Here is a 14,868-nt window from a genome sequence, read left to right on the forward strand (position 1 = left end):
TACTGGGAATTTATTTTCATCAACTTTGTTTCTGAAGTTGCTGTATTTCTAGACTTAGAAATTTTCTGTTACTTGACTGCATTGCAGTGAATGCTCTCTATAGGAAATAAGTTTGTGATAATTGAGAAACAGAATTAAGACAGTGGATAGATATCCAGAACATAAGTCTTAAGTGTGCCTTTGAGTCACATAATATATAGTCTTAGAAAATAAGTTACAGTTATTGTAGACTAAGCATTAATGATGTTGATGTTTGAATTTCAAGACTGACAGATCACTAGTAAACTATTTCAAAGCTTTATAAAAGACATTGAATTTCATTCTTAGAGTTTTCCCATAATACAACTTAATCTTTCTTCTTAGAACCATAATAAATACAAATAACCACACTGAAAGATCTATCACATCCTCATTCATATTAGACATTTTTTTAAGTTGAGGTATAGTTGAATTACAATATTGTATTAGTTTTAGGTGTACAACATAGTGATTCAAAATTTTTATAGATTATATTCCATTTAAAGTTATAAAATATTGGGTATATTCCTGTGCTGTACAATATATCCTTGTAGCTTATTTATTTTATTCATGGTAGTTTGCGCCTCTTACTCCCCTACCCCTATTTTGCTCATACCCCCTTCCCTCTCCCTGCTGGTAACTACTAGTTGATTCTCTATATCTGTGAGTCTGTTTCTGTTTTGTTATATTCATTCATTTGCTTTTGTTTGTGTTTTTTTTTTTTCAGATTCCACATGTAAGTGGTAACATACAGTACTTGTCTTTCTCTGTTTGACTATTTCACTAAGCATAATACCCTCTAGGTCCATCCATGTTGTTGCAAATGGCAAAATTTCATTCTTTTTTATGGCCGAGTAGTATTCCATTGTGTGTGTGCGTGCGTGTGTGTGTGTGTGTGTGTGTGTGTGTGTGACATCTTTAGCCATTCATCTGTTGATGGACACTTGGGTTGCTTCCATATCTTGGCTATTGTAAATAGTGCTGCTATAAACATTGGGGAGCATGTATCTTTTCAAATTAGTGTTTTCCTTTTCTTTGGATATATACCCAGGAGTGGGATTGCTGGATCATATGGTAGTTTTATTTTTAGTTTTTTGAGGAACCACTGTTTTCCACAGTGGCTGTACCCATATTAGACTTCTTTACAGTGCAGTGATTGGAAAGGAAAGCACTAGCTTTTAAGTAATCTCATAAAATCATTTTCAGTTCATAGGACACCTTCCTGTCTATTCCCAAAACTGCCAATTCTTATCAAGGGCATTTTAATACCTAGCCACTGTTCAGGTGTGGATGCAGCTATATTTACACTTGGTGGTTAGTCTTTAAGATAGTCTAAGAATCTACAAGCTTGCTTGAAAATAGAAATGATATCTTCCTAATTAAATGTTTAAAGGTGCTGGGCTTCCAAAAAGAATGATAGATCAAAGAATCCTTGGATTTGTTTAATAATAAAAGTATCAGTTAGCCTGGCTAATTAGCCAGCGTCACATGAACTTTATGTTGAAATATAACTTTGAAATGAAATGGAATAGAACTTGGCTTTGTAGAAAAATAAGTATATAAAGAATATGGACATTTCCAAGTACGTATCTAAAACATATATAACACTGTGGGTCTGTGTATGTTGGTGGAGAGTGAGGGAACGGGAGTAGTTAAGGCTGAAATGCAAGTTTTGGGCAACTGGGTGAAAGGTGATAGTCTTCACTGAGAGAAGGAACAGAGGAGATGGAGCCTCTGTGTTTCTGTGTGTGTTTGTGTGTGCAGAGGGGAGTTAGAAGACAGTTTGAAGCACCTGTCGGACATCCAATTAAAGAAGTCTAGAAGGTAGATAGATATCAAGGTCTGAGACAGATCCAGGTGAAAGACACAAATTTATGAGTTGTATATATATATACATGTATACCATGTATATATATATATATATACATGGTATACATGTATATATATGTATACATGTATATATATACATATATACATGGTATATATGTATATACCATGTATATACATATACCATGTATATAATCATTAAAGTCATGGGCTTGGTTGAGATCATCCAGCTGATATGTGAGAAGAGAAGAAAACGAAGATAACCAGAGAAGAATCTTGAGGAACACAAATATTAATATTTAAGGAATGGGCACAAAAAGAGGAGCCAGAGTAGAGATTATGTTGCAGGAAGGCAGGATGGTATAGACCAATTAGGAGGCAGAGGTGAGGTCATGGTGGCTCAGAATAAAGTGGGGGCAGTGGAGGTAAAAGAGAGATTTTAAAAGATTTAGTGGGCTTCCCTGGTAGCGCAGTGGTTGAGAGTCTGCCTGCCGATGCAGGGGACACGGGTTCGTGCCCCGGTTTGGGAAGATCCCATATGCCGCGGAGCAGCTGGGCCCGTGAGCCATGGCCGCTGAGCCTGCGCATCCGGAACCTGTGCTCCACAACGGGAGAAGCCACAACAGTGAGAGGCCCGCGAACCGCAAAAAAAAAAAAAAAAGATTTAGTGACGGATCATGTGAGGGATGGGAGAGAGGAAGTCAAGGATGACCTCTTTTTTTCTGACCTAAACGTCTGGGTGGTTGGAGGTGGGGTTTCCTGAGTTAGAGAGCTCTGGGAGAGAAGCAGTTTTGGAAAGGAAGATAAAGTCAGAACTGAGCATGTTGATTTAGATGTCTTTGAAGACATCCAAATAGATATTTCTTTCACTTGGTAGAAATTGATTGATTACCTACTGTAGATCAGGCACTATGCTTCACACTGGATGTTCACCAAGGAGATATTTGGGTCTGGAACTCTAGGTATAGCTTGAGGTCTTGGCTGCCAAAGTACATTTGAGAGTTGTCAGCATTCAGTTGGCGTTTGAAGCTATCAGAATATATGAGATCACATAGGGAGAGTGAGAAGAAGGCCTAGGATCCAACCCAGGAAACCCGCACATTGACCTGGAGAGAAGGAGATTGAGAAAGATTGACCACAGTGTTAGGAGAGTTAGGATACTATGATATCCAGACTCTCGGAGGAGTTTTGAGGAACACCATGTGGTCAACAGGGCCAAATAATGCCAAGGAGTCAAGCATAAAAAGGATTGAAAACTTTCCATTGGGTTTATCAGCAGGGAAGTCATTAGTTATCTTATGAGGATGAATTTCTAGAATTGGAAATGCTGGATCAAAAGATATGTTTGATAAATACTGCCAAATTGTTCTCCAAAAAAGTTTATACCAATTTATACTCCTTCCAACAGTATATGGGGGTATGTGTGTTCTCATACTCTCACTGGTAGTGGGTATTATAAGTCTTAATCTTTGCCCCAAGGATAGGGGAAAATAATGCCTCGTTATCTGAATACCCATTTCTTTGATAATTTGTGAGGCAGCGTGTCTTTTTATGTGTTTATTGGTAATTTTTTTTTCTTCTTGAAATTACTCAGATTATTTACCATTTGTCCATTTTTACCGGGAGCATTTTATTTTTTTTAATTGATTTTTAAGAGCTCCTCATATTATTAGGGTTGGTGAGCTTCTGCAAAAGATATACATATCTTTAAAATTTTTTTATTGTTCTTTAAATTATTCTTACAGCTTAGGACAAAATTCTGAAGTCCCCTTTATACTGTCTACCTTTCTCAGTGTTGCCAAGTTTGTACCCTTTGTACCATGGAAGCTGGTGTAGATGTTTGCTCACTGAAGAGGAATTACTGTTCATTGGTGTCTTAAGAACACGTTACATTCAAGGATGTGGCCGTGGACTTCACCGAGGAGGAGTAGGGGCAGCTGGACCCCGCACAGAGGGCCCTGTCCAAAGAGGTGATGCTGGAGATCTATGGCAACCTGGTCTTAGTGGGTGAGGACAACTGCTCTTTGGAGAATTTTTGTTCCCTTGGTTGTTTAAAGCTGTGAGCTCTTAAAGTGTTTAACTAGGTGAAGGCTTGAGATTCAAATATCAGAGTGTCCAAATCACTATTGAAGAAAGAAAAATGTTGCTACTAAGTAAAAACTTGAGTTCCCCCTCCGCCATTTATATATATATTTTTTTGAGGTGAAGTTCACATAAAATTTACCATTTGAAAGTATACAATTCAGTGGCATTTAGTACATCACAATGTTGTGTAACTAACTCCTCTATCAAGTTCGAGAACATTTTCATCACCCTAAAAGAAAAACCCCATACCCATTAAGCAGTCACTCCCCATGCCCCCCTCCCTGTAATTACTTAATTAGAAAGGTATTAAAACAAAATATATTGCATATAAAGTAAAAAGTATCTTTCAGACTATTTTCTATTTATATTACATATAAGCAGACAGAAAATATATAAGCTCACAGATACATATTTGTTTTGTTTCTATTTGTGTATTTATCTGTTTATGTTATAAAAATTAGTTCTGTAACTTTCCTTTTAGTTAGTAACATATGTTAGATATCTTTACATGTCAAAATATTTAGACCTATCTCAGTCTTTTAACTGGGTATATCATATTCCATTGTATGATATATTGATATACTGAAATTAATTTTTTTTAATTTATTTATTTTTGGCTGAGTTGGGTCTTTGTTGCTGCATGCGGGCTTTCTGTAGTGAGCGGGGGCTACTCTTTGTTGCAGTGCACGGGCTTCTCATTGTGGTGGCTTCTCTTGTTGCGGAGCAGTCTCTAGGCACGTGGGCTTCAGTAGTTGTGGCATGCGGGCTCAGTATTTGTGGCTCATGGGCTCTAGAGCGCAGGCTCAGTAGTTGTGGCGCACAGGCTTAGTTGCTCCGCGGCATTTGGGATCTTCCCGGACAAGGGCTTGAACCTGTGTCCCCTGCCTTGGCAGGCGAATTCTTAACCACTACACCACCAGGGAAGTCCCTTGCATAGTAGTTTGACTGAGTAGAGACCTTTAGATTCAAAATCATTTTCCCTGAGAATGTTCGAGCCATTGTATCTTTGTTTTTAAGCCTCGGATACTGCTGATTCTGATCTGATTCATTCGTTTAGTAATTTTCTCTGTCTTATTTTATCTTATTTTTGTTTGTTTAACCAGTTTTTCTCGTCCCTCCCTTCTTTGGAATTTAGGAGTTTTACCAGGATGTGCCTAGCTAGGCAGTCCTCCCCGCCACCCCCCAACCCCGTAATTATATTTACCTGTCATTGAGCCCATTCATCTCTGAAGCCTTCAGCTCATGGGGAGTTTTCCCTTGATATTTCATGAGATTTTGTTGAGGGAAAAAGAGGAAAAGCTTTAATTTATTCATTTCTACTTTTTATATTCCATGTCTTCCCTTTTCACGAGTTTTTATTTTGACAAATTTTGGACATCTTTGTCCCTCCTTTTTTTCCTTCCTTTTGTCCTTGTAGGGGAATCATTGGTTTAGGTTTAGCTTGCTTGCTGATAGTCTTTTTTCCCTCAAGACTCTGAAAATATTGTACTGTTGTCTTTGGTCAGTCTCAGTCTCTTTTCAAGGGAGTAACTTCTTTTGCTTTTTTAATGTTTTGTATGCTTATGTTTTCTTGATCCTTGAAATTCATAAATTTCATCCTGGTAGGTATATATGTTAGTTTGTCTTTTTTTTTTAGCACTCCTAAGTGGCCCTGGGAAAATAGTTTCAATCTAAGGAATCAAGTTCTCTTTCAGACTAAGTACATTCTCATTATTTATTATTATTATTATTATTTCATATCCTTTCTTCTCTCCTTCTGAATCTCTTATACATGTAATATATAGGAGCTTCGAGATCATAATTCCATTTTTAAAATCCTTTCCTCTGAGTCATAGTAGAACTCTTCAAGTTGATCTTTTTTCTTTTTAAAGAACTTGTATTTATTTATTTATTAAAATTTTATTTAGTTTTGTCTGCGTTGGATCTTCATTGCTGCGCACAGGCATTCTCTAGTTGTGGCGAGCAAGGGCTACTCTTTCTTGCGGTGTAGGCTTCTCATTGCAGTGGCTTCTCTTGTTGCAGAGCACGGACTCTAGATTCCCGGGCTTCAGTAGTTGCAGCACACGGGCTCAGTAGTTGCAGTACACAGGCTCTGGGGCACGCAGGCTTCAGTAGTTGTGCAGCGTGGGCTCAGTAGTTGCAGGCTCTAGAGTGCAGGATCAGTAGTTGTGGTGTACCGGCTTAGTTGCTCTGCAGCATGTGGGATCTTCCCAGACCAGGGCTTGAACCCGTGTTCCCTGCATTGGCAGGTGGATTCTTAACCACTGCGCCACCAGGAAGTCCCATCTTCAAGTTGATCTTTTAATCCACTAACATAGTTTCTTACATTCTCCAGTCTGATATTCTATTGCTTATAACCTCCCTTGAGGTCTTTTAACTTGACGGTCATATTTTTTCATCATTGTAAACATTTTCTCATTCTTAAAGCATCCCCTTTCCCACACAGGAAAGAAACTTTATGACTGTGCCGAGTGTGGCAAGAGCTTCAGTCAGAGCACAGACCTTCACATCCACCAGAGAGTCCACACGAGAAAGAAACCTTTCGTGTGTGATACATGTGGCAAAGCCTTCAGTTATAACAGGAATCTTCACGTGCATCAGAGGGTCCACACAGGAGAGAAAACTTGTAAGTGCGAGGAGTGTGGCAAGGGCTTCCATCAGAGCCCCAACCTTCGCATCCACTGGAGAGTCCACACTGGAGCAAAACCGTACAAATGTGTGGAGTGTTGTGAGAGCTACAGACAGAACGTAGACCTCCAAGAGCATCAGAGGGTCCACACAAGAGAAACCATTTTAATGTGAAACCCTTAAAGTACAAGCTTCCGTGCTCATCAGAAAGTCCACACAGGAGAGAAACCTGTAGGTGTGAGGAGTGTGGGAAGGATTTCGATCACAGTGAATCTTCACGTTCTCCAGAGAATGAAACTGCAGATGTGATGGGTGTGTGATAAGGGTTTCTTCAGTTAGAGCTTAGATCTTCGAGTTTATCTAAGAATTAATACAGGAGAAAACCCATTTATATGTGCTAAATGTAGTAAGGGCTTTGGAAAGAGCACTAACCTTGAGTTCCATAAGTCCCCACAGGAGAGCAATTTTACAAATGTGCAAGTGTGGTAAAGGGTTTCTTAAGAACACAGAGCTTCTCTGCAGAGCGTCTACTCAGGGGAGAAACCATTGATTTCAGTGTCTGTGGTTGGGGCTTCCGTTACAGCACAAACCTTCATGCACATCAGAGTCCATGCGCGGTAGAGACCCTGTGTGCGTGAGAAGCGAGTCAGGCCTTCACATCCATTTGACTCCAGGTGGGAGAAAACCATGCAGGTGTAGGTATGTGCGTATCTCCCCCTTCCCCAGAGAGCCTGTTTCTACCACGATTCTGGCAGCTCCAAGAGAGGGCAGCTGCGTGTGCTTTGCTCGCCATTGTGTCCCCAGCTCCTGGCACAGTGCCTGGCAGGAGTAGCCACCTAGTAAATATTTGTTGAATGAGAATCCATGTGGGAGAGAACCCCTGTTTGTGTAATAGTGGGGTAAGGACTTCAAGGTCAACATGTTGAAGCCTTTTTAGAAAGTGTGTTCACAGTCAGATCATGGGTTTTGTCATGAGTTACTCCCTGCAGGAGAGAAATCCTGTGAACCTGATGATTATACTAATGGACTTAGAGATAAATGATCAAATTATTAAATCGGTGTAGTAAATTTAAAAATACATGTCTTCAGCATAAGAATCCACACCCCCAAAACTGTATCAGCTGTGAAAATACTTTAGTCAAAACTCATACATTAAAATGTGTATCTATTCAGGAAAAAAAAATCCTGTGTACACCCTAATGAAGTTATGTGTCAGGCTCTGGACTGACCACCTCCGCATAAGGTGGACTCCACCAGAATCTGGTAGCAGTAGCTCTTCTTTTGTTTTATATTTCATCTCAAAGAGGTTTATGTTAGACATAACCAATGAGTTATCCAGGGCCAAGGATTAACAAGGCCTTCCTTTTGGGAGAGACGCCCCTTACCTGGCAAAGTGCCCTTCTAGGCTGGAAGCCTCCTGGCCCTGATTGAGTGTCTCCCTGCCCATCATGTCATCAGGCTGCTGGGAGCTTTGCACCATGGATTGTAGAAATTCCCAGGTGAGGCATGTTCAGGGTAAGTGTCTATAGAAGAGATAGCTAAAAAAAAGGGGGCTGGGTCAGAGTTTACAGAGGGGAGTTAGAGGAGAGGAAAGCAAGTCTGAAATGGTAGGGAATGGTTAGAAGAAAAAGGAAAAGAACAGTGCCTGGGAGGTAGTTGGGAGGGGTCATAGGGGTGGGAAGCCCCAAGGCTTCTCCTAAGTCTCCAGCAAGTGTCTCAACTTCCAGTACACTGCTCTCCTTGGAGATCTATGCTAACCAGAGTGTGGTCTGTAGTGGGTAGAGATGGACCCCAGTGGCATCAGGGCCAGTTGGGGCCAGAGGTGGAAGAGTTGCTGTGAGGGCCCTTGGAAGGCAACTCTATGCCCCATCATTTCCCCACGTGGCCCAAGTCAGGCGGGACCATTATCCCTCCAATAGAAGGAAGGATCATATATGCAGGCAATAATAAGCTTGACCCCCTTCAGGAGGCATAAATTAACTAGAGAACAGCCTGGGGGTCTGGCAATGAAAAGGGAAGACCTGGACCAGTGGAGGTTATGAAAAGGTCAATGACCCAGTGTCGTCTCTAAATCTGGGTAGGGAACAGAGAAAGTTGGTCAACATTTCCACTGAGTCCTTCACCTAAGAGCAATGTATTTTTCTGCATCCCCACTAAACAGCCATTTGGGGGTTAGAAAGGCTTTGGGGCTCTTTAGGAGGACTGCCAGTTGAGCTGTCCAGGGACCACTGGCCTAAGTTGGGAAAGGGGATGGTATCCCTGAGGACTGTGATGGCACCCAAATACCACTGAATGCAGGTTATATTAATAAAATTCTCACAACACTGAGGTTTTATATTAGTGTCTTTTCCTTCTTCCTCTTTCTTTTTCCTCTCTGTCTCTTCCCTTTTATTTTCTTTCTCTCTGTTTTTAGATTTAAAAAATATTTGAAGTACAAAATATTTCAGACATACAGAAAAGTTCAGAAAATGTAACAGCTATTTTCTCAACTGAGATTAAGTAGATGTTAAATTTTTTGCCATAAGAGCTTCAGGTTTTTTTTTTTTTTTTTGGTATGGAAAAAAAAAAAGCAACAGATACAACTAAAGCCTCATGCTCTATTCTCTCAACTCTGCTCAGAGGTAACCATTATGCTTTAGTTACTATGTGTTGTTCCTCTGTATGTTTTTGGTTTTTTTATTACCTGTATGTCCATGGTATCTTAAATTTTTACATAGATAACATCATCTTGTATGTTATCTTTTTGCAATTTGCTTGATTCACCAAACATTACAGTTTTGATTTTTTATTTTTTATTTTTTTTTTTGCGGTACACGGGCCTCTCATTGTCGTGGCCTCTGCCATTGCGGAGCACAGGCTCCGGACACGCAGGCTCAGCAGCGGCCATGGCTCACGGGCCCAGCCGCTCTGCGGCATGTGGAATCCTCCTGGACTGGGGCACGAACCCCCGTCCCCTGCATCGGCAGGTGGACTCTCAACCACTGCGCCACCAGGGAAGCCCTGATATTTTTTTTATGCTAATGTTTTAGAACAAAGTCATGGATTTTAACTTCTATCGTGTTCTAAGCTATCAGACAGGTATTCTTTTCAATAGATTATTTGTATATCCCTGTGCCAGTAACACATTTTTGAGTAATATAGCTTTATAGTAACTGTCTTAGCTATTTAAAACCCTTTATTTTTTCATATAAATTGTAGGATCAGCTTGCTAAAATTTTTGAAAAAATCTGTTGGATTGGGATTTTGGGAGTTTTGTTTCATTTTCTCTCATTTTGTTCTTTCCATTGGATTATGTTTTCTTCTCCCTTTATTTACCTCTACAAGATTAGTATTTACATTTTATCTCCTTTTGTTTTATGTTAACTTACATAACTGTTAAATTAAGCCCCTCCTTAACAAGATAGAACAGAACACTAACTCTACTCCTCCTCTCATGTTACATGTTATTGTTGTATCAATACATGGTTTTAACTTCATCATGTTTTTTTGGGGGGGGGTTTTTTTTTGGTTTTTTTTTGCGGTACGCAGACCTCTCACTGTTGTGGCCTCTCCTGTTGCGGAGCACAGGCTCCGGACGCGCAGGCTCAGCGGCCATGGCTCGCGGGCCTGGCCGCTCTGCAGCATGTGGGATCTTCCCGGACCAGGGTACGAACCCGTGTCCCCTGCATTGGCAGGCGGACTCTCAACCTCTGCACCACCAGGGAAGCCCTCATCACGTTTTTAACACACCGCAGATTTATCACTATTATTATATGTTGTAAATAGCCAACCCAAGTTTCAATTAACCGGAACATTTACCAGTTTCTTACCACTGGTTCTTGCATTTCCTCCTTCCTTCTGAGTTCCATTTCCTCAGCCTCCCAGAGCAGTTGCAGCTTGTATCGTGGTTAAAAGCACCAGCTCTGCAGTCAGCCTGCCTGGGTTTGATATCTGTCTCTGTAGATCTCTAGCTATGTGACCCTGGGCAGAGTACTTAATTTCTTTGTGCTTCAATTTCTCCATCTGTAAAAGAGAGATGATAGTGTTATTTACTTCATGGGGTTGTTATTAGGATCAAATGAATTAATATTTGTAGAATGATTAAAATAGTGCCAGGCACATACTAAGTCTTGTAAAAGTATTTCTTTTGTAAATAAATGAATCCTTCAGTAGTTTTTCAGCAGGTATGTCTGAGAGTAGTAAATTCTTTATTTCTCCCTTACTTGTGAATTATAGCATAGCTGGATATAGAATTCTAAATTGGAATTTCATTTTTCTCAGTAATTCCTTAACCTCTAGTGCTGCTATTAAAAGTCTGTTATTAGTCTAATTATTGTTTCTTTTGAGACAGCCTGACTTTTCTCTCTGGTTAGTTTTAAAATTAGGATTTGCAAAATCCTGAAAAGCAGAAGCATGTTCTGCCATTTTACTAAATGTATATAGGAGTGGGTTTACTTGTATTTTCCCTAATCAAGACAGTAGCATGTAAAATAGCTTTTACATGCTATTTTCTCTTTTGCTAATTTTTCATTCTTTATTATATCCTTCTACTTCTATTGGGTGTATCTTTTTTTTTTTTCCTAGCGTCTTGAGTTACATGGTTAGAGTTTATTTTTAGCCTTTCTTGTTTTCTAATAAATGCATTTCAGTGCATTTATTAGAAATTAAATTTCCCTTGAATACTTTGGCAGCATCCCTTGCAGTATGCAATTTGGCAGTATGTATCAAAAGGCTTTAAAATGTTTATGCCAATTGACTGAGAAATTTTACATCTAAGAATCTATGTTAAGGGAATAATCAAATAAATTATGTGTAAAAAGTATACATTACCATGTGTTATTTCTACATTTTTTTTGTGTGTGTGTGTGGTACGCGGGCCTCTCACTGTTGTGGCCTCTCCCGTTGCGGAGCACAGGCTCCGGACGCGCAGGCTCAGCGGCCATGGCTCACGGGCCCAGCCGCTCCGCGGCATGTGGGATCTTCCCGGACCGGGGCACGAACCTGTGTCCCCTGCATTGGCAGGCGGACTCTCAACCACTGCGCCACCAGGGAAGCCCTACATTTTTTAAAAGAAGGAAAGGATTACTTCACAATCCAGAGGATGTCATACTGTATCATAGTATATCTCTATGATGCAGTATTCTCCAACAAAAAAAGTGATGTTTTTGAATCATTTTTAATGACTTAGGAAAATTTGCATAATATAGCAGATATAAAGACACATACATAGAGGAAAAAACTGGAAAGAAATATACTAATATATTAATAGTGTCAATGGATGATTTTTATTTTCTATTTTATGTTTTTCAGGATTTTGCAAGCAGTCTAATGCTTCCCAATCCCTGTTGACAACAACATTAACTCTTCTAATTACAAAATGATACATGCCTATTGTAAAATATGAAAACATTATGAAACAAAAGTAAGTGTAACTGGTTTAATCATGGAGTGTCAACTCAGTGGGATATATAAGATCATGAAATGGTTCTTTTTTCCCCCCAGGCTCTGCCTTCATCCATTCTGTTGAATCCCCATGAATGAATGAATGAATGAGTGAGTACTGAGTGGGAAAGAGACACTGAGGGAGGGCTTTAGGAAAGGAAGGCTTTTCCTCACCAGTTCCCTGAGGAAGAATACAAACTGTATAAAAGATTACAACTGGTGAAAATATTTCCAATCCATATCACAGACAAAGAGATTCATCTGCCTATTTAACAAGAGCTCTTAGAAATCAAAAAGAAAAAGCACAGGGACTTCCCTGGTGGTGCAGTGGTTAAGAATCCGCCTGCCAATGCAGGGGACACGGGTTTGAGCCCTGGTCCAGGAAGATCCCATATGCTGCGGAGCAACTAAGCCCATGCTCCACAACTACTGATCCTGCGCTCTAGAGCCTGCAGGCCACAACTACTGAAGCCCATGTACCTAGAGCCCGTGCTCCGCCACAAGAGAAGCCACCGCAATGAGAAGCCCGCGCACCGCAACGAAGAGTAGTCCCCACTCGCCACAACTAGAGAAAGCCCGCACGCAGCAACAAAGACCCAACGCAGCCAAAAATAAATTAATTAAGAAGAAAAAGCACACAAAAAAATGTGAAGAGACTGTTCAGACATAATACAAGTGACCCTTAAATGTATGGAAGGATCACAGACTTTTCTCATAATATGAGAAATGCATATCAAAACCATGCTGAGATACCATTTCTCACCTATGAGATTAGCAAAAAATTGAAAATTAAAAAAAAACAACTTGTTAATGAGGCATACAGAAGTAGGCATTTTCATACATTGCCGTGGGGCTTGCAAAATAGAACAACTCCTATGGAGAAGAATTTGACAGTATCTACCGACACTGTAGATACATTTGCCTTTTGATCCAGATATTCTATTTCTGAGACTCTATCCCACAGATACACTTGTACATGTGCTTTGCAAATATCTGGCATTGTTTCCAATAGTAAAAAATAGAAAACAACACAAATGTTCACCAACAGAGAACTGGTTTAATAAACTATATCCACACAGTGGAATGGTATGCAGCTGTAATAAAAAATAAGGAAAATTTCCTTGTTGAAATGGAAGTACCTCCAAGATGTATTATTAAATGAAAAATGCAAGGTGAAGAACAATGTGTGTATATAAATATATATTTTATAGAAATATATATATAATGAATTTTATGTAAGGAGGAGAAAGAATATATATCCATATTTGCTTATATTTGCATAATGTCACACTGGAAGGATAAACAAGGGACTAATAAAATAATTGGGGGGACAGGAGTGAGGGTGAGGATTTTCTGTACTTTTTTTCTTTTTGTATTCTTAATGTAGTTTTTTTAAATATTTATTTATTTTTTTTTTTTTTGGCTGCATTGGGTCTTCGTTGCTGCATGTGGGCTTTCTCTAGTTGCAACGAGTGGAGGCTACTCTTCATTGCGGTGCGCGGGCTTCTTATTGTGGTGGCTTCTCTTGTTGCAGAGCCAGGCTCTAGGTGCGCAGGCTTCAGTAGTTGTGGCACGCGGGCTCAGTAGTTGTGGCACATGTGCTTAGTTGTTCCGCGGCATGTGGGATCTTCCCAGACCAGGACTTGACCCCATGTTCCCTGCATTGACAGGTGGATTCTTAACCACTGCGCAACCAGGGAAGCCCCTTAATGTAGTTTTGATCTGAACATTCTACCTATTTTTAAAATAATGCTGAATGAGATCCAATGTCATTTTGGCATTTATTGATATCATAATATTGGTTTCTCTATTAATTATTTTATGATTAATTATCTTAATAAAATGTTTTCTATGTAATTTTTGCATCTATAGATTTGTCTGATTTCCTTTTTTTTTTTTTTTTTTTTTGCCTATTTTAATCAGGACTTGTTACTATGGTTCTGGAGTCTCTAAAGTGGGTAATTCACTAAATAACCTAGAAAAAGAAGAGCAAAATAAACTCAAAGCAAGCAGAAGGGGATAATAAAGATAAGAGCAGAAATTAATAAAATCAAAAACAGAAAAATAGAGAAAATCAATGAAACCAAAAGCTCATTCTTAAAAAAAAAAAATCAGTAAAGTTGATAAATATCTAGCCAGACTGACCAAGATAAAAAGAGGGAAGGCACAAAGTCCTGACATAAAGAATGAAGGAGGGGACATCGCTAGTCTCCCTACAAATATTAAAAATATAATAAGGAAATACCATGAACAACTCTGTGCACATATATACAGCAACTTAAATGAAATGGACCAATTTCTTGAAAGACACAAATTACTAAAACTCATTCAAGGAGAAATAAAGTGGATAGTCCTATACCTATTAAAGAAATCTAATTCATGGCTTCCAAAAAAGAAAACTCTAGGTCCAGATGATTTCACTGGTGAATTCTACTAAACATTTAAGGAAGAAACAACAACAATTTTTCACAATCTCTTCCAGAAGATAAAGAGGTAGTACTTCCTAGCTCATTTTAATAAAGTCAGCAGTAACCTCATATCGAAACGAGACAAAGATCCAAGAAAACTACAAAACAATATCCCTGCCCTCCGTATATAGAAGCAAAAATTCCTCAACAAAATATTAGCAAGTGAAATTCAGCAAAATATAAAAAAGATAACCAAATGGTGTTCATTCCAGGAATACAAGACTGATTCAACACTTGAAAATCAATGTAATTCTCCACCTTAACAGATTTAAGAAAAACTACATGATCATATAAATAGGTCCAGAAAAAGCAGTTTAAAAAAATTAACATTCATTCATAATTAAAATTCAGCAAACTAGGAATAGAAGGGAAATTCTTCAGTCTGGTAAAGGTCATCTGCAATAAAACTACAGCTAACATC

The 14,868-nt window shown here is 39.2% G+C and overlaps 1 protein-coding gene across 4 annotated transcripts in view; it reads left to right on the forward strand.

Moving 5' to 3' along the window:
* LOC132430917 (zinc finger protein 239-like) overlaps window positions 1-14,868 on the forward strand; it is a 48,678-nt gene that overhangs the window by 7,900 nt on the left and 25,910 nt on the right. The window contains exons 3-4 of one of the 4 annotated variants that reach the window (XR_009520591.1): window positions 6,377-6,556; window positions 11,848-13,728. The exons of 1 other annotated variant lie outside the window; for it this stretch is intronic. Coding sequence is in view for 2 of the 3 variants with exons in the window: in XM_069540997.1 (XP_069397098.1) it covers window positions 3,819-3,852; window positions 6,377-6,732 (390 nt within the window). In the remaining variant the exon portion in view is untranslated. Of the gene's footprint in view, window positions 1-3,590; window positions 3,853-6,376; window positions 11,364-11,847; window positions 13,729-14,868 lie in introns of those variants that run through there. 2 more of the 4 variants (XM_069540997.1, XM_069540996.1) reach the window with 2 other exon arrangements.

The sequence above is a fragment of the Delphinus delphis genome, chromosome 1 (genome assembly GCF_949987515.2).
Source record: "Delphinus delphis chromosome 1, mDelDel1.2, whole genome shotgun sequence".
NCBI classification, from domain to species: domain Eukaryota; kingdom Metazoa; phylum Chordata; class Mammalia; order Artiodactyla; family Delphinidae; genus Delphinus; species Delphinus delphis.